The following is a 27,924-nucleotide window of genomic DNA, read 5'->3' as shown; positions in this document are numbered from 1 at the left end:
ACAAAATTTCACGCAAATGTCGATACAGTACAGTTCAACGTGAGGTGACCTTATTGTTGTTTTAGTGATTTCGGCAGATTTTTCCAACTGACAATATTCGTTTTAAGTTCCAAAATGTGCAACGGGATGAGAGCATCAGTCTGATAATATTTTAAACACCAAGAACAACGACATTACACGTTGTTTTCCCGTATCGGTGCCTCAATTTGGTTCGTGGTTAACACCCCTGTATTTATAATAGGTATGATAGATTAATTGCAATCGCATTAGTTAGTGGTTAACATCACGTTTAATAAATACGCGGTAAATATACTACAAATACCTATTCAAATATCTGGTATTTATTTTCGTACGCGTAGAACTTATAAAAAATAATGTTTACTGTTGGTGAAAAAACATTGCATAGTCTATGACAGTTATACAGCAGTTGGTAACACTATCCGAAATATACAACGCTCTTTTGTTCTATTTTTTAAATCGAATTTATTTTTTGTTTTCGTAGGTCATTTGTTTCTTTTCTACTGTCACTATTTCGATATATTAAAATGTAATATTGAAACGTCATAATATCAACCCAATAAAAGTATATTATATTCATTTATAAAACCTAAATAATTATTACGAACAAATCACTCATCAAGCCTGCCTAAATCAAGAAGCTACGGGTCCAGATACAAACTAAATGAGCACCACACGACCGCTCGTTGTCTCGGCCGCCCATATTCACAGCATAGGTACTTTGCGCATACAAATGCGGCCCCCCTGACAAAAGGTGAGAAGTTGTAAAAGAAACTCACGATTTCTCATGTAAGGACCGGATGAATACCGGCAAACTGTGACTCATTGATTGTTGAATTGTATTGTCATGAAAGAAAGCTTTCTCTTACATCAATTATTATTATGCACAGATAAATTACGTGGTGAATTTTGAGTGAATAATCTTTCCAGTGAGTATCTGTGAATCAAATTTTATTAAATCATCGACTGTATAATCGAGGCTTTATATTATAGATAGCAGCGGCGAAGGGTGGATGTAGGCTGTTAGAATCCGCCATAAACGGTGCACATTAAACTTTTTCAGACAAATGTATATGTTTTCATTGAAATAAGACTACAATTTACAGTTTTTACATTACGAAAACCAAGCCGTAATAGATTATAGTCAAACATACTCGTCGATCTATAAAATATCTAAATTATGCAATTCAATCATACACAACATTGCATATTTTATAGATATAATAATATTTTTTATCTGTTATAGTTTCGTTTAGGCAGGGTTTAATGAACTTAAAAAAAAATGAACCAACAATATGTGTAATGTGTATTAATTCAACGAAAACAAATAAGTATGAATGAAAAAGTGTGCACAATAATTTTTTCGCATCGCCCAAAATATATGGAACCTATTATGGTTTGGTTTAACCAGGGTTTAATTGAATTTTGAAAACTAACCAATACCATTTTGTACATTGTAGTATTATTTCAATGAAAACAAATACGTATGACTAATATAGTATACTGTGCACTATTTATGGCGGATCTTAACATACTACCTCCACCCTTCGCTACTGATAGATAGCGTGAAGAACGTACAGTAGGTAGGAAATATTGACGGAGCGAATATTCGGATATTATTTTTAGTCAGGCTTTGAATTCTAACTTGTATATTTTAAAATTAATTATTGATCAAGACAATGCATTGTATGTTTCGTTACGTTTTCTGTGAATTATATCATATTTTACAAATACCAAGAGGCCATATTATATTATGAAACTTTGCATGCATTTTACCAATTAATGATTTTATGCAAATTAAAAGTTTTCATAATTAACAACATAATATTATGTACGATAATATTCCAAATCTAAAAAAATCGTTTTCCACTTTTTACCAATGGCTAGTAGGCACACAGTTCGAACTTTCGACCGAAGAAAATACATTTTATTCGTAGTGTGAGAGATAAATATGTGTGTAAAACTTTTAGTCACATGCTAGAAAATGGGATTTAAAAATAATGATGTACCATGAGCTGGAAAATTTGATTGAACATAAAACTATGAATAGATTTTGTAAGTAAGAAACACTGATGTGCGAGCATTGAAAGAATGTCAGACGATATAAAACCGAAGACGCTGACCAGGTGGGTATCCTAGTGGAAGAAAACATGAAAGAGGTGGATTGGTTAGATGGAAGGACTGGTAAACTGGACGTTTGGCAAGGGATATGGGCCAGGGGATGAGGCAAAGTTCCGCCCTGGCAAGTACTGATAAAAAGGAGAAAGAATGTCTAACCTCTGATTGATAAGCTATGGGTTAGGTTACCGTGGTTTGTAATGCCTATTTAAAGTGTTGTTGTTATATTTACATACTTAATTGCATCTAAGTTATTAGGGTATAGGTTGAGTAAACTTTTTTTAAAATATCTTTTATTAATATAGATTTGATACACTAACACTATTGTTGTTAAATCGTTTGAAGAACTCATGCACAGCTTTTCAGTTCGTTGTGAAAGAAGGAATTCGTTCGGAATGAAAGCTTTGAGCAACTGGTCATGATTGGCAGCGTAAACGGTAAATGAAAAAAAGGAGCCCGCACGTTGGCCGATCAATTTTAATCAAGAATTTAACTGGATCTTCATTGGCCAATCTTCAATGCGGTAAGACGAGATAATTGGGTGAGAATCTTGTATAGACTAAGAAATACTCATAACGATTCTAAGTAATGAAGCAATTAATGAGCTTTAAAAAATGTTTCACCATGAAAGCGGAGATGATAGTATCTATCCGAAAAATGTTTATCTCATCAACTAACTCATTCAATATTTGAACATTTAAATAAATTATAAGGAAACTGCGTGTGGACACTTAATGGAAGCGATTAGGTGCTACACTATAATATAAGAATGGCGAAAGGTAGAGGTAGGTTGTTAAGATACGACATAAATAGTGCCCACTTAACTTTGGCATACGTCATACGTATTTGTTTTCATTGAAATAAGTCTAAAATTTACAGTTGGTGTTGGTTAGTTTTTAAAATTCAATTAAACCCTGCGAAAACCGAGCCATAAAAGACAATAGTAAAAAAAATACTCGTCTATCTAGAAGCTATCTAAAATTATGCAATTCAATCATACATAACTTTGGATATTTTATAGATAGTATAATATTTTTTATCTATTATAGTTTGGTTTAGGCTGATGAATTAAAAAAAATAACCAACATGTGTAATATGTTTACTTAATCCAACGAAAATAAATGAATATGAATGAAAAAGTGTGCACAATTTTGTCGTATCGCCCAAAATATACCAAAACCATTATGGTTTGGTTTAGGCAGAGTTTAATTGATTTTTAAAAACTAACCAATACCATCTGTAAATAATTTAGAGATGGTGTTTTTATTGAACAAAGACTACAATTATTGTGCGATGTGCAATTAAATGCGTATGACTAACAAAGTTTAATATGCACTTTTTATTGCGGATCTTAGCAGCCCTCTCCACCCTTCGTTACTGCTATATACCCATTGTTATACGGAGTCCGTAACCTGGACGTTGAAGAAGCGGTCGGTCAGATTATTGGAGGCTTTTAAGGTGTGGCTATATCGGCATAACATATTATGAAATTCATGTGCTATTAACAATAAGAATGTCTTAAAACGAGCCAATAGAACATATAGCTGCTATTAAGTGCAGTGAAACTGTATATTTCGGAAATACTTTCCGCAATGAGAAGTATGACTTACACCAGTGACGGCGAACCTATGCCACGCGAGATGATTTTGTATGGCACGCAAATATGTTGAAGATAAAAAAAATGATACACTTAATAATTTAAAATATACTTTTTTTACAAAAAGGTTTACAAATAAATATATATTAACTAGGTATATAATATTAAAAAATAATGACAATATAGATATTATGCGTATTTTCTTCGGTTTTTAATAATAGTTTTACTAATAATATTTACCAATCGATGCGCAACGGAAACGGCGAAATTCATTCTTGTATAAAAATAGCAGGCAGATACTTTTCAAGAATAAGCAATAGGTGCGTTTAATTTTAATTGCATAAATCGGTCCTTACGTTAGACATAATATCATCGGACTGACCTCATCAGGCGGCGGGAAAAATCGCGCCGCGAACATTTGATTTTGATGGATTCACAATCATTTTATAATACCTGAGACCACAGTAGCGAGAGAATGCCTTATCTGATCGGAGCAATTCTGGAGTAAATTTGCGCTTGAAGAAGCAACTATTTTGTTCTCTATGAAAAACTGCTCGGCACGTCAGACAGTCAAAAAATAATATTTGGGATATTTTGGCACGCGTACGTAAAAAGGTTCGCCAACCCTGACTTACACCATGCCACAGTACAAGAAAAGGTAGAGGTCAACAGAAACGTAGGCAGAATGAAAATATTTTGGCTACGCAACCTCCGCAAGTGACTCAATGTGCGTTGAAATCTGATACGGCTGGCCCAAGGTTGGCCGCGTGGTTTAATCGTTGGACTATAGTGTCGAGGGTCCCAGGTTATAATCCTGGGTCTGGTAAGTAGACATATTGTTTTTCAATTTGTGTATGAGTCAGAGTATGGACGTAATAGGTTGAACAAGTGACTAACATCCATTTCTCGTAAAAACAAAATCTGTTAACACAAATCTCCACTCTGTGGAGGCCCATATTTATGATCTTATTAGGATTGGACATGGTATCAAAAAAAGGTTATTGTACACTTGTACATTTGTTGTATTGTTGTAAATTTGTACACTATGTACTCAGTAATGCAACTTCCATAGAAAATATTATCACCAAGAGAAAAGCGCTTAGTGACAGAGATGTTAGATGGAATAAACTTGAATGTATGCTCAGAATTGACAGCCGTGTGGATTATTGATGTGTCGCTTATACATGATCAACCAAAAAATAGTGCATCGTGTTTCCCTGAAACATTAGTTTTTGGTCTAAAAATAAAATATTATTTAAAGACGATTTAATTGAACTGAAAATGAAGAAGAAAAGAAACGACCTGCGCATCTATTATATACACAAGACTACTATCGGCGGTTAACGAGGGTAGTTTATCATAATATGTTTGTATTGAAGTACTTATACAATACGTTAGTCGTCTAAACCAGGGGTAATTAGTCTTTTTATACCTACCACCCACTTTTGTACCACTGTTAATAGTAAAATATTCTAATCGCCCACCGGTTCCACAGTAATGGTAATTTATAAAGTAGGTAAAGCGTCAATTACATTGAGCTTTTTTATGAGCTGATTATTGGCAAATTTAAAAGCGGGCGGTTCAGCTACTGCGATTTCATGATTACACACAAAATTTTCCATTCGCTGATAAGCCACAAGCCAGCGAGCGATTTTGACGGAACGTAGTTCGTTTTTTTGCCGGGAGGTCGCTACGCTCCATAATAATGTTTCCATTAAACGTCAAAAAGGTAAATTTCAAAATGAGTAGGTAGTTCGTTTTTCCACCACCACGCTCTACTGCGCAGACGCGATACGCCCACAAGCCGGCGTGTAGCTTATAAAGTTGACCGGCTTTCAACTTTTCTCGGTGGAGTGTTTACAACCTGCTTATTAGCTTGTTCGATGATTACACTGGGCGAATTTACAGGCAGATTATAAATTTGCCAATAATCAGCTCGTAAAAAAGCTCAATGTAATTGACGCTTAAGTAACTTTACTTTATAAAATGTATAAAGCAGAGTTACAACAATTTAAAGCATATAATAATAATTAGTTACCAAATACTAATTTATGTCAGACTTTCGCTCAGTATTTTATAAAACAACTTACTGTGGTTAAATATATATTTTTATTTATACTTTGCATACATAGAAGCATGAAGTCTGATGAAATTACATTTAATTAATTAAATTATTAATGAGATCCCTGAGGCTGATGTTGCTAAACTAAATACTGGATATCTGGCTCAATTTTTATGAGGAACAAGCGAAAACATAATGAACATGTTTTAAAAACCCCTACCGCCCATCATGGAAGCTTGAACGCCCACTAGTGGGCGGTAGGGACCAGGTTGACTACCCCTGGTCTAAACAGTCAAAACTGTCTATCTCGCTCTAAAATTTAACACAGCCAAGAGAGGTGCTGATAAAACACAGCACTTATTGTAACAATTACAACTAACTTATTGTATTCGTTACAATAAGTGCTAATACTTGTAATATTAAAATATGAAAAAACTACCCTTGATAGCTGCCGATATCAGTGTTGTGAATAGAATATATGCGCAGGTGTTAAATACTGTGGCATTAAAACTATTTTTATGATCGTGTGATTTATCACTAATTGACATTGTACTTAATATTGATAGAATGCAATCAAATTTTTGATATGAAGTTAATAATCAACCAATTATTTTTGTATCAATTTAAAAAAAATATACTTATATATATTTCAAATTTTAAGGTCCTAATCGACCTAAACACAAACCCTTGACCGTATAACCTTTTGCGTTGCACCTAGCTGCGTATTGTAAAATCGTAGTCGTTGGCGGTTTTGAGAAATTAAAGTTGTCAAAGTCAATAATTATTACAAAACCATCTGCAGGCAAGTGGTCATGTTTGTATTTTAGATATACCTATCACGTACTGACTTTTATTTATGACAAAAATATAATCAAATATTTTAGAGAAGGTTCATTATTGACTAGTTGATATTTTGAATTTAAATAATATTTTTTAATGTGTTTTCTGTGATAATAATAAATTTAATACAAATGACGAAATACAATTATGTTTATCGATTGAAACGTGTTCAGTAGTGATAAAATTCAAGAACAAATTGCATAACTATTTACTTAGATATAAATAATAGTATTTACTTAGAGGTGTATGCATATTACATACTAGTACCCATATAAGAATAAGTCGACTTAATCATTTAACACATTATCGTGAGGTTTGATAGTTTTGGCACGAAATAAGACATGGTTGGACAGGTGCCGAGCGAAAGAAACCATGCATATGCGCAGATGTGATTTCTTTTTGTGCACTGTAATTAGGAAGGGTTAATGTGATTCTTGTAATTACACAAATCCCATTGGCTTGAAAACCAAAACCGCCCAGATATTGTAAATTAAACCGCCCGGATATTGCCGCCGCTCAGACATTATCGCCAAGCCAAATGCGCCAGTATATATACCGCCCGGAGAAATCCGCCTAGACAAAACCGCCCGAAATATACAAAAATATATACAACAAGTGCTTTTTGTTTTTTGAATTTCGTATCGATATAAATATACATAATTACTTACGATAATTAGTGTATTTTGAGATTTAATCCGTTGCAGCGATTAGTAGATTAATAACTTAAAATCATCAGCTTTTAACACTTAGTTAATGCCTTTGTATGGTAGTATTTCTAATTTAGAATATTCCAAATATTCAAAATAAAAATTGTCTCATTTCTAAATTGTTTTGGCGGTAATGTCTGAAGGGTTTTGTCGGAACTCCCCCAAATCTCAATTGTGCTTATTGAGTTAACCTTTAAAACGGCTCATAGGAGAAGACCAAATTTGATAGAGAAACAGAGTTAGTTAATAAATTATAAACCAACGATCTGGTGTCAGACTACTCGTTGTTACTTTCGTGTGCCAGTTATTATTAAAAAAAAAGTATCCCTTAGTTAGATCCATAGTAACCGGTTATCCTTTTTTGGATCCGGTATTAGTCAGGTGGTCCTCAATTCAGTCGGGGCCTGTTTTATCGTCTGTCAGGGCTTTCAGTCTCTAACCAAGATAGTTCGAAATGAATCTAAATACATTTATAACGAACGGTTCAAACCAATAATTGTTCATAATATTTTTTTTCAGTGTGGGACGCCACGGCAAAACAGTCTTCAGGGATCCTAGAAGGCTCGGTGTACCAGCTAGGCAATTACGATGAGTGCATGAAGGCGACTGAAGGTGCTCCTCCGAGACAGTACTGCCTCACTGAAGTTCACCTCATGCCATCTGATGATGTTCAGAGTGCAGCTTTGAAGAAAATATTTGTGAGTATTATAGCGCCTGTATAGTGCATGGATTAACTGGCAGCAATACCTAGTGCGTATTTTAAACTATCGTGACAATAACTGTTTACACGTAAAAACGCTGACTGTCTCTCCAATCTCATACTACAAGAGTAAGCGAGACGCGATGTTGTCATTTTGGTACTATTTGACAGGCAGTGAAAATCGGTTAACCTCAAAATGAGTATAGTTCGTTTTTTTGACGGCAGATTCGTCACTATCGTTCTACTGCGCAGACGCAGATCGAAAAAATCGCTACTGTCGCATGAAAATTCAGAAGCTTCCAAACTTTTTTGATTCATGCATGCAAGCTTGCAACTGCAGGATAATAGGTACATGTTTCACCATACATTTTCTTGTTATTAGATATTATAGTATATAAGTTGGTCTTACTGTCAACAGTAGATCCATGCACGTGTAAATGGGGTATTATTATATTACATGCATTACGGAATAATTTTTGCATTAGTCAGAAGATCTGAAACACAATAATTAATCAGGCAATTTTAATTTATTGGTGGTTTGATTTGGATAGGCATTGGATTCAGCTGTCAAATGATGGAATTGAATATTAAAAAAATGAATTTTAATCATTTCGCCTTTCGGTATCGTCAGGTATCATACATCTCTCGTAAATATACAATAATTGAAAAATAAAGTTATTAATATAAAATGAAAATATCGTTAGGTAACAATTTTGCACGTAAAAAATAACTAATCATCGAAATTGTAAATGTTGGAAAAGAACCGGAACTGCCCAGGTAATATATAACATCTTCAACACTCGATCCGAATTAGAATGGCACATTGCGGGAATATACATGCTATGCCATCATTTAGAATTTGTCGCAGTAAATTATGACGCCTTTAGCATAGTGGTATATGTACACGGGCGCGATAACCGAGAGATGCAGGTTCGATTCCTGCGGAGTGTGTTACTTTTTTCAAAAAGATTTTTTCTATTCTATTTCTATTTCTATTGGTGTTTCAAAATTATCAATTTATGCTTAAATTGAAACATGATAATGTATTTTATTTATGCAGAATTTCAAATCGATTTTTAATTGCTAAAATTTACTGATGTATGACGTACGTATTGATATAAAAAGTAAAAGAAGCTTTCAACAAAAAAGACTTTCGCAGCTTTATATTATGTTTCAAATATTGAACATTATTTCAATGATAATAAAAGTGTTTTCTTTGTCTGGCATGTTGTGTAATCTTAACTTCATTGTCAAGTTCGTGTTATAATTACTACAAATGAGTTTTAATATTTTTTTTCCTATAGGCAATGAACGTCATTCTGCGCGTGCTGAAAAGTGAAATTAATGTTATAATATGTAATAATAAAGGTCAGTAGTTGTTAAAGAATGGTCTATCAGAAGAAAATAAAATGCAAAATTTTGCAATATTGTTCAACTTTGCATATAATATATTCTGATAAAACAGCATGGAAAAATATTTAACACGATAGTAATTAAAAAAGAAACAATAGAATTTGCATATTATTAGATGGCAACATATTATTATAAATAAATTATGGAATATTCTCTACTATGTATTTTATCAGAATTTTAAATGATGTCTTGATATAATATGCTTATATTGACCACTAAAAAAATGTAGATTAAATTATTAATGATGAAAATATGCACTGTTTTTATTGGAATTTAAATTTAAATTTTTCTATCTAGATCAGGGATTCCTAACATTTTTATATGTCCAGCACCTCTAATGAATGTTTAATTATAATCCGTATTTCTTATATCACATTAATTTGAAGATTAATAATTTTAACGCCCTCAATGGCCGAGCGATTATGCGTCGGATTATAGTGTCGTGGGTCCCAAATTCGAATCCCGAGTCTGGCAAATACTTATATTATTTTTCAATTTTTGTTTTTAGTCAGAGTAAGGACCTGATAGGTTACGCAAGTGGCTAACATCTATTTTTCGTAAAAACAAGAAACCTGTTAATACAAACCTCCACTCTATGGAGCCACCATATGATATTATTGGGTTCGGATATGGTCAATTCAATTTTTTTTTTTTGAATTATAGATTTACTTTTACCATAATATAGAGTAGGTAGGTAGGTACTTACCGTTGGTCAATACATTAAACTAAGAAATGGTGATGAAAAATTGTGAACAGTAACTGCAATACCAATTTATTGGGAACATACATCAGTGATGCCAACCGTACTATAATTATAATACAATACTATAATTTTGATTTCGCGAAAAATGTAAAATACTATAATTTTACGCCAAATATACCAAAATACTATAATTTTAAAGGATTCAAGACGAAAAATTTTCCTGAACTATATATTTTTCAGAAATACTATAATTTTTACGCCTTTGTACTATAATCAGCATAGAAAAATATGGCAACACTGGACATACATACAATTTAATGACCTACAAGCAATTGTGGCCATATTTATGATTTATTTTTTATTTTTCATCGGACGTAGCGATGCGTGGTCTTGTGAAATATATTTTTTATTAAAACACGCAAATTCATATGATGTAGACTGTCCAAACCAAATGTGATTGCAATGTTCACATGTGTGGACTTGCATTGAGATTCGAATTAATCTTGTTTCATGTGCATTTGTGCAGAGGCAATAGTTTACAAAACATTGTATAATAACATAATATATGCAGACATATTCTATAAGTATCCTGGTCTGGACTAAGCATTATACTGAATATAAGTATGACACATCTTTTTGCATTTTAGGATGTAAGTGATCCCTCATTGCTGAGAAGGGATCGATTGAGATGGGCAATATGCGTTCCAGCAGCTTGCTCCAGCCAGGACCTGACATACGCTCTGAGTACACTCGCCAGCAGGGCGTCAGCTCGAATAGTGGTTCCAGACGGGGCATGCCAGATGGCGCCTCAGTTGGGGAAGCCTCGGGAGGACCTTCCATCCGGGGCATTGGTGTTTTAGTAAGTAATATTTTCTCATTTAATTCATGACCATTCGTGCACCTCCATTTTGTTATATCGCGAGTAGGGTAAGTGACTACACCAGCTTTCGTATGATCTTAGATATTAAAGGGTCGTTACTGATGAGGAGTTACGCTCCTTTCACATTATACGGTTTTGACCGTACGGCAAAAAATCGAACGGCGACATTCTTTTAGTGGCGTGAAGAAGAGCATGGCCCTTTTCATATTACATTACACGGCGACGATTAAAAACCAAAACGGTGCCGTATAGCAGCCGTCCATTTCCACTCAGTGGTGTACGCGACCTAATGCACGCTTTCACATTTTTTTTTTTTTTTTTTCACATTAGACGGTTTTAAATCGTACGGTCAGCATAACACTCAATCACAAACTAAGCTTGTGACGTAAATAAACCGTGCATAAACTGTACCTATAGTGTGATGCAGTGAATGCAGTAGATCCACGCATGTGTAAATGGGCTATTAGGTTAGGTTAGATTAATTATAATGGTGGTAGGCCTCTTAGTGTTTTATAAATATAAATAGATACTTTAATAATATAACGTTTCTGTAATACATATTAAGTAGGTATATCATTACAAATGTTAAATTGAGAAATTAAAGAGAATTGGTTTTGTCGCCTCGACGTCAGGTTGGTAATCAGTATCATCTTGCCGACAATTAATTTTATTACTATTTTATTGAACATACATAGTTTTGAAAACACAACTAATGGCTCTTAATATTCACAGAAGCGCTTTCCAAATTGAATTTAAAATTTGTCGCAATTAAGTTGGCTCCTTTAGCATAGTGGTCTATGTGCGTGGGCGCGACACCCGAGAGATGCAGATGAAGATTTTTCTATTGGTTATACATAATATGTGCTGCCCGTGCTCAAACAGCTGAAACGGAGATGGGCGGGGCACATTGCTCGTCGAAAGGACGGCCGCTGGACAAATGCCGTCATCCAATGGTACCCAAGGGACACGAAGCGGCCACAGGGTCGCCCTAGAGGCCGCTGGATTGACGAACTGATAAAGTTGCGTGGAAATACGTGCCAGCGAACGACACAGGACCGAGAGAGTTGGATGAAACTTGGGGAGGCCTTCACCCAGCAGTGGATTGACCCCGGATGATGATGATGATAATACATAATATAATTTCAAATAAGTGTTTTCAAAATTTTGTATTTTCAATAATTAGAATGTTACATTTTTAAATCTTGTGAATTATTTGTTGTATAAAAAAAAGTTGATTAAATATTATTTTATTGTTTGTGACTGCTGACAATAAATTCAGTATACGGGTTTTTGTGTATCGTCTGCTTTTAGTGTTGATGACATACAATAATCCAGACACGCTTTTCGTTCACTTACTTAGGGAGCGTATTAATTGTTGTAATATTTTCGATTTTGACATTAATGTTTAATTTCAATTTCAGTTGGATGTTTGGACTGATCTTGATCGCGATTATTTTGACATCGCTGTGGCATTACCGGATGATCACTACCAAGAAAGGTAATTTAACAAATAAATTTAACTAATGTTCTCTAAACATATTTAACCTAACTCAATTTTAAGCGATTGGGCGATAAATAGTTTTAAGCTTTACGATGCACTAATTAGTAATCACTAAACACTAATCAACCGTTTTCGGGAGACATGCTCAGCGTAGGTGAAAATAGAGCTTTTATTGTATTTTCAAAGCATGATCCTGGACATTCCTTAAACGTTGTAGATAATTTATTTATATCATTTTGAAGCCTTATTATCATTTATATTTATTTTAAGCATTTGATGACTGCATAAAGTATTTTTATTACATAAAATAGTATTCTTTTAAACCTCTCGCTCTAATGTTTTAGAATATAGTTATATTTCAGTACATAAATGTGCAATAGAATAAATTATCTATAATTAAATTATTATTATAAATTAAATAATCAATAGAATTGATTGTTTTTTAATTGCAGACAAAAAGTATCCCACCCTGGTGAAGATGTACTCCCTGTTACACACCCTGCCTCAGCTGGCAAAGTTCGAGAGCAGCTCTGGTCTGGATGTCCTGCATGGGATGAGATTCTTTTCCATTTTCTTCATTATAATCGATCACAGAATTGGTACCACCCTCTCGGGGCCTGTGAGTAATCGAGAAAGGATGGAAGAGGTATGTCTTATCTTCAGTAGTACGCCAATAGATATAAGTTGGTTAATGCTTTCCACAAAGTATACAAGGTGGAATTTAAAAATCTAATTGATGAAGGTTTTATACTATTATATTATAGAAATCGATTTTTATGTATAATTTAACACTATATTATATCAAAAAATGTCGTTGATAAAATAATTCTGCATATATTGTGTACTTTACAAGGTCGAGTGTGTATATTGAAAATTTGCGTTCGTGTCTTTGACCTATTCTGTTAAAATTTCCACTTTCAACGAATTACTCTCGTTTGTTCACTATCTTGGAAAATGGTGTATCTTTCAAGCATGGTTTGGTGGAAGTATAATGTCCGCTTAGCTGATTTTTTTTAATACCGTGTAAAATATAAATAGTACCTACCTATTTAATATAGGATACCTGCATAGCTTTAACAATTTAAAATGTAATAGATTTATAATATAAAAAAAGTTTTTAATGGAAAAATGTGCTAAGATCGATCGATTAAGCCGGCTCTCACATCTAAACTTGCCCGTCTGCCGCAAAGTCATAAATCAAGCCTTCCAAGAACGTCGATCCGGTGTTGCATATGAAGACCGCGCACATTTACCTAGCGACACTCGCACGTAACCTTCGAAACATATAGATATTTGAATGCTGCGATCGGTGAGCCTGTATAGGAATGACCAATTCGTAGGCGTTCGTATACGATCTGGCGTCTTAGACTCGCAGCCCGAGAAGCATGCAGCTTGACGATTGCAACAGTAGATGTTTTTTTCAAACTAAAAAAGCGCATTAGACCAATCTGCGGAGCTCCATTTGGCTACGAGTGTTTTGTGAATCACGAGACGTCACATCGACGTATTCGACACGTTGCAGTTGAGACGAGATTTGATATAAGAGCCGTCTTTTTAACATGTTTTAAAAATAATTTAATTTTGAAAAATGTATTATATCCTATAAAATCTTGGTTCTGTAATATAAAGTCACGAATAAATAATGTTTTTACATTTTTGTTTAAAAAACCAAGTGAAATAATAAAAAAGAAAATTGTTTATTTCTGTTTGTAGTTATTTTTTTTTAAGTAGATAAATAATGATATAATCGTTCTCTCTCTCTAATCTCTTTCAGCTATATCGTCTATTTGAATCAGTTTTCGTCTGCCACGGGGACCTGTTGGTTGACACTTTCCTGGTCTTGAGTGGCCTCCTATCCATGTATACCCTGCTGAAGAAGTTTAAAGACTCCCCCATGAACCTCCCGATCATCATATTCTTCAGATATATGCGGTACACATTTCAAATTGTCTTAGTTGATTTATGTTATCCAAATAAACAGTGACGCATGAGTTTTACAGATTGACAGTAGGAAATAGGAGTTGCTTCTAATTTCTGTCAGTTTGATCTGTTTCGGAATGATCACAACGTTCAGACATGAGAGTTACGACGAGGAAAATAGATACACACATGTACCGCACCATAGCGATTACTAATATAATTTTATTTTTCACACATAAAAGTAGGTACATTACATTTTTCAATTCTCACGTAGGCACTCATATATTTCTACATGATACTAAGAATATAAAGTAAGTCTATATTATGTTTTGTACATTTATGCTATTTCAATAGTGGTAACAAAAAGTTTGTCCTATACCAGGGTTCGCAAACTTTTTTACGTACGCGTGTCAAAATTTCCCAAATATTATTTTTCAACTGTCTGACGTGCCGAGCAGTTATTGAGAAAAATAGTTTTTAAAAATTCGAATAAAAAAATGATGTTCTAGATACCTACCACTCACAGAACATAGCACGAATATGGTTTTATCACTTTTTTCAATTACAATTTGGTTCACAAATTTTGAAACTGTCTGCCAGAATTACTACTACTAGCTTCACCAAGTTTTTGTTTCTTATTTGGTGCAGTCATTTTTTTGTGGGTAGAAATGAAAATTTTTGTTAATGTATTAATTAGATTGGTTATGGACGCACAAATTGACACTAGAATTGCCCCGATCAGATTAGGCATTCTCTCGCTAGAGTGGTTTCAAGCATTGTAAATCGATCAAAATTAGAGGTTCGCGGCTCACCATTCCCTGCCGCCTGATGAGGTTAGTGCGATATATTATATGTGACGCATAAAGTCTAAAGACCGACTTATGCAATTATATATTTAAATTAAACGTAATGCTTATTCTTGAAGAGTATTTGCCTGCTATTTTTTATACAATGCGATCTGTCATTTATTATTATTATAGGTATTTTTTCTCTTCAAGCGCGTGCCATAGGTTCGCCACCACTGTGCTATACTGTAGGCCCCGAAGAAATTTGAGCGAATGATCCATAACCATTACTTAAAAAAATATTTTGCAGGAAATTATTTAAATTATTGTATGCCCAGTTTCTCAAAATATGTGATCAATTACTTTTGTTTTCAGATTGATTCCAACATACGCAGTTGCCATATTCTTCACAGCGTGTGTGCTACCCCTGACGGGTTCTGGGCCCTTGTGGCCTGTCATCCTAGGGCCTGAAGGCTCACACTGTCGGGAAAACTGGTGGGCCAATTTACTGATGATCAGCAACTATGTCAATGTTGATAAAATGGTAATTTGATTTAGAGCATTGTTATTATTAATTTAATTAACACTTACATTAAACTGCACTCCGGGTATTTCATACAAATATTTTTGTATCGCTGACTTTAACGCCCAGCATGGCCAAATAATTCCACGACGGCAGCACCATACGGCCAAGCGTCGGCTAAGTGTTGTCAGCATGTTGCCAATTTGAGCAATTATTATGGTTTCGATTTCTATCGATTTGTTAATATACAAAAATACAAAAATACAAGATTAAATTTAAATAACTGCCGTAAAAATTAATAAATAATATTTTTAATAGAAACGCTAAGCGTTTTTCGCGATAAATTGCGTCTAAACCGAGATTTTTCGATTTTAATTGCATGCTTTCTAACCTCTAAATCAATGTTTTTTAAATTTGAAAAAAAAGATATAAGGATATAATAAATTCCAATTTACGTTTAGCGTTTCGCTAGGTAATAGATTTACGTATATTTTTATCGTAATTCTGATAATAAATCTTATGTCATTCATTCTTACCACCCGATAGAAATGTACCGAATTTGACACGTATTTTTGGTATATAGAACTCCACGATACATCTTAATTTTTTATTTTATTTTTCTCATTACTTTTGAATATATATTTACCGATTAATAAACTTTTCTAGCTATTTTTCAATAACAACTTTACCTAGAGACATCACCTTAATAATGGCATGGTCCCGGGTTCGAATCGCCGGTCTGGAAAAATCACACGTTGTTTTTTCAATGCATGTTTGAAGTTTGGACCTGATGAAGTGTGGTTAACATCCATTTCTCATAAAAACATTAATATAACCTCATATAGGCCCATATGATCTTATTAAGGTTGAACATGGTAAATATCATCTCTGGTTCACGAAGAGAAAATAGGGGTGGGAATAGCTCAGGTTTATATGTTGTACCGTACCTACATGACACCCTCACCACGCCACTCTATTGACCGTATTTCAAGACTTTATAAATAGCCATTGCTCTCCTAGTTACTATTACCAATAGCAGGTTAGCTCTGCACTTTTTCAAGACCTAATAGGGTACTTATATAATATATATATATATATATATATATATAATTTTACCGAGGCAGACAGTAACCCGTTATCACATCGTCTCTTTTTCTCTGACTGACGATTTGCGATTCAGACCTTCTCTCCAATTCTATTAAAAAATAATTTTAAAGCGAGTTTTATCATTGTGTGAGCATCCACGTTTGCATAGTTCATAGAGCGGCTGTCTCTGAAGCCATAGGTCACGGGTTAGATCACATGACTGGTAAAAATCGACGTTGTTTTTTTCCCACGTGTCTAAAGCGTCAATTACATTGAGCTACTTTACGAGCTGTTTGTTGGCGAATTTACAATCTGCCTGTAAAGTCGCCCAGTGTAATCATCGAACAAGGTAATAAGCAGATTGTAAACCGAGAAAAGTTGAAAGCCGGTCAACTTTACACGCTACACGCCGGCGTGTGGCCCTACTGCGTCTGCGCAGTAGAGCGCAGTACCAACCTCCCGGTAAAAAAACGAACTACGTTCGGTCAAAATAGTCGCTGGCTTGTGGCTTCTCAGCGAATGGAAAGTTTTGTGTGTCATCATCATAATCGCAGTAGCTGAATCACTCGCTATTAAATTCGCCAACAAACAGCTCGTAAAGTAGCTCAATGCAATTGACGCTTAACGAACGGATCAAATGAGTTGGGTAAACGGCCTTCCTTGTAAAAATGTATATTAATATAAATTATATAGGCCCCCATGATCCCCACAGTATTGAAAACGATAACTTAGTTCTTTAAAATCTGTCTTCGTGAGCGTCCGAGCCGCATTCAGATAAAAACGTATTGTACATATTGATTTTACAAGCGCAATACAAATTGTCATTATTTAGATAAATAATTGCGTAAAATCTCATATAATAATATGTAATATTCAAAGCTAAATAAACCAATTCTATTATATATACTGAAACGTTTATAAAAACAAGTACTTAAATGATTAAAAAAATCTCTTAATCCCTCTAATATAGTAAGTATTTCATTCTTCAAAAATAATTATACTACGTTCAAAGAATCATTAATCTCGGTTTCCAGTGTATGGTGCAGTCATGGTACATACCTTGCGACTTCCACTACTTCATCCTATCAGTATTGGCCTGCTGCATCCTGAAGGTTCGAGGAAGGACGGCTATTGGACTATGTTCAGTGGCTTTTGCTATCCTGGCTTCGGTGATTGCTCCAGCTCTCATCACATACTTCAACAGACTACCAGCGACATTATTGTTTTATGATGAGTAAGTAGTGCCGACTTTTGATCAACCGCGGAGCAGACGATAGCGTGGTGTGCTTCTGATAGATGAATCATTGTGGGTTTGCATTTTATATCCTTTAATCCATAAGTAACTAGGTTTGGTCAAAATGTCCTTTACATCATATCGGATTAGAAACGTCATCTTTATGAGCATATACATAATAAAATTATATACAAATAGCCAATCTTACTGAATATATACGAGATTTAAGAATGTTAGATTCTTAGTATTGAAAAAAACATAATTTTGAAAAATCTCAGCAGAATATAAGAAAAAAATCCTGCAAAAAAGTTGGAGTGTGTGAGAATTTACAGTCAATGTGAGTACTATCCGTTAAACTACCGATCTACGTAGGACACAGATCATAAATGATAATTTGAATACCGCCCAAGAGCATGTTAATAGTATAAGTATAATGATTTGATTTTTGGTTCGTTGTTATAAATAAATAATTCGCATGAGTCAGATGCGGATCTGTTTTTTTAATATTCGCAAGAAAGTGTGTGAGTAGATTACACAACATAATATTATGGATAACCATGCCAGCATGAAAGTTCTTTCGGCGCTTTTTACGACAAAACTTCAAAATTCGTTTGCGCTTGGGGCGTTTAAGTATTTCCCTAATAAAATACTACTAGCCCATGTAGATAGGTACCCAAATGATAGAGAATACTCATAATGTGGACTGTATCACATCTTTTGTTTTATCGTTGCAGCTTTCTAACAAACCCTCGAGGACACGCGCTCTTCCAGCAGATCTACATTCCATCGCACGCAAGAGCCACTCCTTATCTACTAGGACTCCTCACAGGATATCTGGTGCACAGATACCAAATCGAAAAGAAGTTCTCAAGGGTATGAGTGTTATCAACAGTAATTCCATATGACTGGCTGATTCAGCTATGCCAAAATTGTTTGTAAATAGTATGCTTTAACCAAATCAATTGTTCATAACCTTTGGTCTCTTTGGCTTTTGTCGCTACACAAATGCACGTGCATAAACATTGTTTGAAACTCAACGTAAGCCCACACCTGCAAATTTACCATCAAATAAAATGCATTCTGGAAAGTTCACATCGTACAGATTCAAGAGTTTTAATCAAAATAACATTGGACGAGACCACACGTTGAAACAGCAAACATATTCTTATATACAAACTAATTCTTTCTTTGTCGGCGCATTTATACGGGGTTTTCCATCCATAGCGGAATACAAAAAACGTGTTTATAACCAATAATTCATTATAGGTACAATGTTTATTTGTTTACGGGCAGATTTATTATAGTCTGAATTAGGCATTATTTTTTTAATTGCTTACATACTTGAACTACACAAAGAAAATCAGTAGCTATGTGCTTAAAGATGTTAACACAGACAGGTATGCGCCAAGGGTGTCTGCTGCCCGGGTACCAAACCCAAAATTGCCACCCCCCAAATTTAAAAATATTTTTTAGTGGAAATGTGGAAAAGTCATAGAAAAGTTGAAAAATTACAACATATTTTTCTTATTAAATAATAAAACATTCTGAATTATAATATAATGCAAAGCACCTCGGAACGATTGATGTGTATCGATGAAGCATGGAAGTTCAAATTTGTAAAATAATCTTTAATGATATGTGAGATTTTTTTTTACTATCCGTGAAATAAGCTCATGAGACAGATTGTTTTTATCTTGAAATATTGTACCTTTATGACTCAATTCTCATTCTGGTGACTGGTTATTGGGACTTTTGCCACCTCTTAAATTCTGCCGCCCGTGTGTTTCGCACCCCTGACAACCCCGCTTGGCGCACCCCTTCACACAGAGAAAACATGTTGGCAATCCAATAAAATACGGCATAAATTAATTTAATAGATTGTTGAACTAATTTGGCAACATTTTCTGTTGCCAATATTACATCAGAAATAAATGGCACTTGTTTTTCCAAAAGTCAATGAGCTAGTTGGGCCGATTTTAACATGTTGCCAACTCTAGTTAGGCCACAAGGTACTAAAAATAATCTATTTTGTAAACCAATATCAGGATAATATTTATAGTTTTTAAAACCTTAGTAGAGTTGTAGTGAGTCGCAGCTACGAATCCCGCTTCTTTCAAAGGCATATGACGTTTTTTCAGTGCATATTTTGATCCACATGCTTTTCTTCCACCATCCGCAATGCATCCAACAAGAAGCGCCGTTTAAAGTTGTGCCGAGGTCGCCCCAGAACTTTCCGAGACCCTGGATGTGAATGACATCCACAAAAGTGGGCAGGATTCCTACTTCGGTCCAGCCAAGATGAGAAGAGATCTTTTCCCTGGTCGTATGTTTGGAATCATAGCCTATGTAAAAAATAACGTATATAAAAGGATTGATAATTGATATGAAATAATAATAAATCTAAAAATCGTTTATGTAGTTCCAATTAAATTTATAGACAGTATCCACGACAGGCGCCGCTGTCTCGTTGATGATCATGCTAGCCACCCTAGCGTCAGGATTCGTCTTCTACGAGACTTCGCGCCCATACAGCGCAGTCGAAGCGGCCTTGTACGCAGGTCTTCACAGACCAGCATGGGCCGCAGCCATCTGCTTGCTGGTCATGTGCTGTGTCTATGGAAGAGTCCGTAAGCTATAATATTCTCTAAAACCTCTAAAGTATGTTTTTTTTATAATACAACTACTGTAACTACAGGCGCCATGCTGGTTTATTGTGTGTTTATACTTTCATTAATAGTAAGAACGGAATAGTTTAGAATAAGTTGTTTGGTGGTTTAAGACGGATATCTTACGGCTGATGGCTGGCGCGATCTTTAAAGTTTGATTTAAATTTAAAATCAGGTTAATGACATATTGATTTATGATAATTATTATGGATGGACCAAATCAAAAATGCCATGGGTTTCCAACTGGCTATAGCTTGAGTGCCACGGAATGCTTGGGATAGAGCCAAGTCGCTGAGAAGGCTATCAGTCATGACGTATCGACGAAGAAGTAGTGGATATAGCAATGCTGCAATTATATTATGATGACGTCACGTGCTGTAACATGCTGATACGACAGATCTAGTCTATGGTTTCGTCATTCCACATAATATTTTGAATGATCAATATATCTATAAATTCAATTATTGAAAGTGCCAACTCTGATTTATTAATATTTTGAATTATTATTCATTATTCATGGTAATTTAAATGAATTTTAACAATTTCTACGTGTGCATACGTAAACTTACTTACGATATTGCATCCATACCATAGATAATAGACGTAAACACCAGACAAAGATAATAATTTAATAGAAAATCCATAGAGAAAAGAAAATCAAAGAGCGTGACGTGACGTGAGTTGAAAATGTGTAGGCATGCAGAACATAATAAAAAAATGTTCATTGAGTCATGAGGTCGCCGATGTAGCGCGGTAAGCGTGAGGTGACCTCATTGTTGTTCTGGCGATTTCGGCAGATTTTGCTAACTGACAATGTTCATTCAAAGGTTCAAAACGAGGTACGGGATGGGAGCATCAGTCTGATAACATTTTAAATACCAATAAAACGACATCACCACACCTTTTTCGCGTAGCGGAGGCTTACTGTGAAAGCACGTGACGGCACATAACTTGATATAATGTATTTGAGTTATAAAATAAATGGCAACGTACAGGATAGGACCGGAACGACAAAAGAGACTGCCACCTGCATCTTCGTGTACCGACAGACATCGATTGGCAACCATTATGAAGGGCTATTGGATATATTTTTTTATTTACCTCCATTACAATAATATGGTGAAGAAGATTAGGGTTATTTTATAATTATATACTCGATTATAGTTTTATTCATAACATAATAATATATTCTATAATATAGCGTTGATATCAACATTCCTGAGCTGGCGCCCTTGGGCAGTCCTTGGAAAGTTGGTATATGGAGCTTACCTTATGCACATGGCCTTCCAAATGAGGAGTGTAGCATCCACAAGACAGCCGTTTTTCTTGGACCCTTTCAGCATTGTGAGTTATTTAATTAAACTGTACATAAAATAGCATAAAAATAAAGCTGCTAACCTATTATGATGAATTATTCGAAACAAAGCTTTTGTTAACTCTTCGATTTTTGAGATATTGAACTGTCGGATATAAACCGATCCTCAGAACGATCTCACGAGAGGTAATCCTAAAGCCTCAAACAATAAACGTTCACGATCCACAAGTCATGTCAATGAGATAAAACAGTGGTGTAGTTTTAATTTATTTGATTATCATTATTATTTATTGCATTATAAATTACTTCTACTGACCCATATATTAACGCTCATCTCTGGATTTATTGCAAATATGTATTTATCCAACTCGCTCGATGAGTTTAATGAAAAAAAATCATGTTTAAAATTAATCGTAAAATATAATAATTACAAGATAAAAAGAACTTTTTATATACAACGTTTTTAATTTTTTTTTTGAATTATTATGCTCAATATGCTCAAACTTGCACTTGATATGAAGTAAATAAAAAACAAACAAATATAGAATAGGTACTGAAATGTCATTTTAACATTTCATTTTGATTTCCATACTAACGCACGTATATATTAATAATTTAGTTACTAGGACCACCCCCTTAGCAACCAATAATAGTCTTTTACTTATTACTTTTCATACAAAACAGAATTAACTGAAAATGAATTCAATTCTGCTTGAAGATGGCTAAAAGTATTAAAAGAATGCATTGGCTTCGTGTTCTGATAAATTCTAAAAGTTTCGAATGTCTAGCTAGTCGGGATGTTAGTTAAAAATCGATTGCAAGATTTGTACTGGACAAACAACCAAAGTTTAATACTCGCCGTTTCTCTGAAGTGATATAATGTTTGAGGCTTTCACGGTTGTTTTTTTATCTTAGTACATTCTTCTCTATCTCTTGATAATGGCGCAATGAGCCCGAAACGTCGAGTAAAGAAGGAAGAAGGAGACTTTCTGAAATGAATTTATATGGTGAATATTATCTTCAATAGAGTTTCTACAATAGTAGGTTTTTCTATATATATATCAATAACCATGCCCTTGCTAATAGTAGGTTGTTGTGTTATTGTTCAAATAATGCGACATTTGAATTGTGATGTTGGGTACCTAGGTAAATTTCAGCGGCGTGGAGTGGACGTAGGCTGTTAAGATTCGATATAAATAATGCGCAATAAACTTCGTGAGTCATACTTATTTATTTTGTTTTGATTGAACTAAGAATACAATTCGCAGATGGTGCTGGTTAGTTTTTTAAATTCAATTAAACCCTGCCTAATCCAAACTATAACATTTTAGGTATGCTATGGGCGATCCAATAAAAATAGTGTACACCTTTCCAGGCACAATTATTTGTTTTATTGAATTAAGAATACATATTATCACTGTTTTAGATTTTTTTAATTCATTGAGGCCTATCTAAACCAAATCATGAGAGATAAAAAAATATTCTTATATCTATAAAATATCTAAAACGATGTATGATTTAATGGGCATAATTTTAGATATTTTATAGATATACAACTATTTTTTGACTATTATCTATTGCGGCTTGGTTTACGCAGGGTTTAATAAAAAAAATAACTAACACTATCTGCATATTGTAGTATTAATGCAATGAAAATAAATACCTATGACTGAGAAATTTTAGTATGTACTATTTATATCGGATCTCCACAGTCTACCTTCACCCTTCGCCAGTGACATTAGCCTAACGTTATTAAGTAGTTATCATAAAACAAAATAACATTTTGTACAAACAATATACAAAACTGATATTTTTTTCGCCTTCTTTATGTCACGTTTACTTAATATTCTATAGATTACATGGAACTCACCGTGGAATGGAAGAGTTTACTGATGTTATACAATAATTTCTTTTTTTTATTATTAATTTCAGATTTGCATGTCTCTTGGAGATGTGGCGATTTCCTTCGCCGCCGGTCTGATCCTTCATCTGGCCGTCGAGGCACCTGTCAAAGAAATTCTTTTCCTGCTTTACCTGTCACTCAAAAGGTAGTATTACACGATATTCGAGCCGATCAATCAAACGCTATTTTAAATTGTTTACTTTATTACGTCATCTACGACGGTGCTTATCAAACTTTTTCATACCACGGCCCCCGAAATCAGAAGAAAGAATCCAAGGCTCCCAAAAATTGTAGTCTTTAGTGACCAACAGTATCCCCCCCCCCGCCACCGACCATGTCCGATCCTAATCACGGAGTGGAGGCTTGTATTAACAGATTTTTTTTAAAAACGAAACGAAAAATGGATGTCAGCCACTTGCTCAACCTAGTAGGTCCATACTCTGACTCATACTGAACTTGCCAGACCCAGGATTTGAACTTGGGACCCACGACGCTATAGGTCAACGCTTAAGCCGCGCGGCCATCGTGGGTGTACAGTACTTTATTTACCATTAATTATTATTATAGGTACATTTTTATTAAATGTAAGTAGAACATTTCATTTACTTGATTGTAAAGCAAAAATGAAAAAAAAACAAACAAAATTTAGCTTCAAATTTATTACATCTACAAAAATAATTTAATGAGAGGGGTGTGATTGCATATTTTTACACAATAAATCAATATCCGGTACAATGTTTGAAATGCTAATTTGCAGGGTTTACTTCAAAGTCTCCGTTAAAAGACATGACCTATGTTTATTTTTTTATTACCAGTGATGATGAAAATAAATGTTGTTTCGCATAGGTATGTTGTCGCATAAGGAATTATGATTACCAATGCTCCTTTTGCGAGTGACGGATACTCTTGATGTCGCCTTATCCAAAATTCTGCAAAACTTCGTTCATTAAATTTGACCTCAAGGGAATTATCTGAATTAATATCAATCAATGCTTTTTGAGCTGCCTACGTAATATGATCATATTTTAAGGATATAGCAATTAATGGTGTTTTTATCCAATTATACTTATGGTCTTCATTTAAGTTTGGGAAATATTTGTTGAAATAATGAAATATTTCGTGGCTCCCTGGCAGGAGCTCCAGGGCCCCCTAGTTTGAGAAGTACTGATCTACGAGTCTGAATATAAGAAATCAAATTTATAAAATAGAACATCACTGCCGACACAGATGTGTTGGCGAATTATACCTACTACTATTTTACTTTCCAAAAATATACCTAACATGAAAAAATAATATAAGAGAATGTAAATTTACGATGGTACAGTATGTTGAGTTTGTTTAAGTCTCTTAAAATAAATAAACTAAACTTCATATAAAAAGATAATGACTATAGTTTAAATCATAACATGCTCGGATATCTATACATAATGTGTAGATACTACTAAGTATGATGGAGTATTTGAGTAATACATACTTGAACTTATTATTGATTAAAATAAAACATTATAATATTATGTACCTAGTACCTACTTAATTCACGGAAGTGCACTGTTTTTCTCTCACACTTAAGTAAATAAATAGTTTTCCAAACTTATTTGGCTTACCGCCTCCTGACAAAGACATTTTTTAAAACTCCCTCCCTGAATTATTCTGTCTTCGTCTCGGTTATTAACGATTTACGAATAAAACAACTTTACAATGAAATTGTAATGCGAACGATGGGCCTGGTGTTATAATACCTATTTCTATATGTTTTCTTACTGTTTACTTCATTCTCAGTGCCTCATGCAGACTCATTTTACTCTTAACAAGAGTATACATTTTTATTAATTCTATAAATAATAAGTAAAAGGTCGGGTGTCCATTTTTTCGTAGTCATTTCTAGCTTTTATTGTCTACGTATTGGTGAAATACTGATTGATGTCTTCCAATAAAATGAGCATGTGCCACAACCATTAATATATATATATATAATATAAATAATATGATACAGGATTCCATACAATAGATTCATAGAAATATAGGTGTATTTCACAGAAACGGCTGTATTACCCATATATCTGACAAATATTTTTTGTAAGAATAAACGGTACTGTTCGGTTATGAGGAATACAGCGGAAAACACATTTTGAAAATTCCCGATATACTGGATTATTTGTTAGTTTGGGTTAGTTTAGGTTTGGTTAGGTTAGGTTAGGTTAGGTTAGGTTAACCTAACAAATAATCCAGTTTATCGGCTATTTTCAAAATGTGTTTTCCGCTGTATAGTTCAGTTTTAAGTACCATGTAATACCTACTGCTCTATAAAATATCTCATATCTTTTGTTCGTTGAATTTTAAATTAACATATGAATTTTGGAAATTAATATTTATTACAACACAGGTAGAGCTCATTATTTTCCGTCAATTTCACCTGTGTTTTATTTGTGTATTACGAAATAATAACAATTCCATAGAATGATTCTGGATAGATTAACATGTTAGTTGTTTTCTTTTTCACACATTTCCACATGGCCACAATAGTTGTAGTTTTCTCATGAACAATTTCTAATAAATGTGACACCCTACCAATGATTTCTGACACGTTATTATATATGTATAGAAAGTTTATTTTCAATAAGTAACAAACTTATATTGTAATATAATATGTTTATTTAGTTTATTATATTCATCAAATAATTCGCATGTTCAAGTGTTTTGATCAAAGACAAGAGAATGATCTGACGAAAAACCTTTTGCACGATTTATAATATTATTTACATGTCATATAGGCAATATGTTTTATACTTACTTATAGTTTATATATTACAATATTAACCAAACTGTTTTCATACATAACTAGTGAAACAAGAGATCATTGTTGTTGTAATAAACAATTTTACATAATGAATCTTTAATGCGTTTTTACAGAAAATCTGGAAAATCCGACGAAGCGCAAGGAACCTACAGTACCACACAGCTTCATCACCAGTACACCAACAAAGGAGCTGATCTAAATGAGTCAGGGCTTGACATCAAGAATCACTTCGTCAAGAACAATAATTGCGTCAACGAAAATTCACAAATGGAGAAGAGTATTTCATAATGATATTATTAAGATGTATAGATTGTATTATTTAAAAGTTATGTACGGAAGAGTTTTTCCTTATCTTTTGCCTCATTACTGAAGATGAAGACCACTGAAATTGTAGACGTTGCTATTAATTTCCTTTGTTCTTCCGTGATCCTGCGATGCTCTGGTCGTTTCTATTACGGTTAGTCTAATCGCTTTACTAATGATGTATCTCTACCTGCAAAGTGCATGCCGGCGCTGGAAATAAGAAGTATAGGCACCACCGTGGCCCTCACATCCTAAAACGGGCCCCCCAGGCTAGAATCTTTGGCGGGCCCCCTACCTATCACTAATGTTAAAGGCAATGTGACACTATACAAGCATTTTCCAAATGGTTTTCGAGGTAAAATTATTTATCGGTTTCAGTATTTTGGAATTGGAAACATCTATTTGAATTATGGAGTTGTCGAGTATTGACACATAATAATCAAAAATTGTATCACATAACCACATATTTTAAAATTTTAATACCTTTTAATTAAAATAAAACCGCAGGCGACTTTTCTGATATTATAGCGAATTTTTAAAGTGCGTTTATCTCACTTATCTGGTCGACCCATCACGCCTGGCCCCCAGGCCAGAGCACTTGTGGGGGCACAGGCATCACCGACTGGGCGCCTGGATAACTGGACGATTGACATCTGGGCACAACACAGAATTGATATTGTGCAATAGTGACAACGTTATTAATTATCAACAATATTGCGTAATTTTATTAATCATTTGGCCGACATATTACAGGGTTGTGCATTGTGAGTTTGTGGAATATCGATACATTTGTAAATATTATTGCAAAACATTGAAATATGAAAGTACACCGACGATACAAGTCTTGTAATAG

General features: G+C 34.1%; 1 protein-coding gene across 1 annotated transcript in view; it reads left to right on the top strand.

The window, feature by feature from the left end:
- The window catches only part of LOC147071528 (O-acyltransferase like protein-like), a 110,371-nt gene extending 83,315 nt beyond the window's left edge, over positions 1-27,056 (top strand). Inside the window, exons 3-14 of the mRNA XM_085947965.1 lie at positions 7,862-8,040; positions 10,806-11,017; positions 12,460-12,536; positions 12,992-13,185; positions 14,314-14,471; positions 15,620-15,788; positions 17,888-18,087; positions 18,822-18,960; positions 20,525-20,714; positions 21,955-22,097; positions 24,001-24,116; positions 26,882-27,056. Of these exons, the coding sequence (XP_085804091.1) occupies positions 7,862-8,040; positions 10,806-11,017; positions 12,460-12,536; positions 12,992-13,185; positions 14,314-14,471; positions 15,620-15,788; positions 17,888-18,087; positions 18,822-18,960; positions 20,525-20,714; positions 21,955-22,097; positions 24,001-24,116; positions 26,882-27,056 (1,952 nt within the window). The remainder of the gene's footprint in view (positions 1-7,861; positions 8,041-10,805; positions 11,018-12,459; positions 12,537-12,991; positions 13,186-14,313; positions 14,472-15,619; positions 15,789-17,887; positions 18,088-18,821; positions 18,961-20,524; positions 20,715-21,954; positions 22,098-24,000; positions 24,117-26,881) is intronic.
- Positions 27,057-27,924: the final 868 nt, after the last annotated feature.

Source organism: Rhyacophila brunnea, unplaced genomic scaffold, assembly GCF_057557595.1.
Source record: "Rhyacophila brunnea isolate RB1 unplaced genomic scaffold, BYU_Rbru_1.0 scaffold_20, whole genome shotgun sequence".
Classification (NCBI taxonomy): Eukaryota; Metazoa; Arthropoda; class Insecta; order Trichoptera; family Rhyacophilidae; genus Rhyacophila; species Rhyacophila brunnea.
The sequence above is the reverse complement of the archived record's forward strand: the minus strand, read 5'-3'. Positions and strand labels throughout refer to the sequence as shown.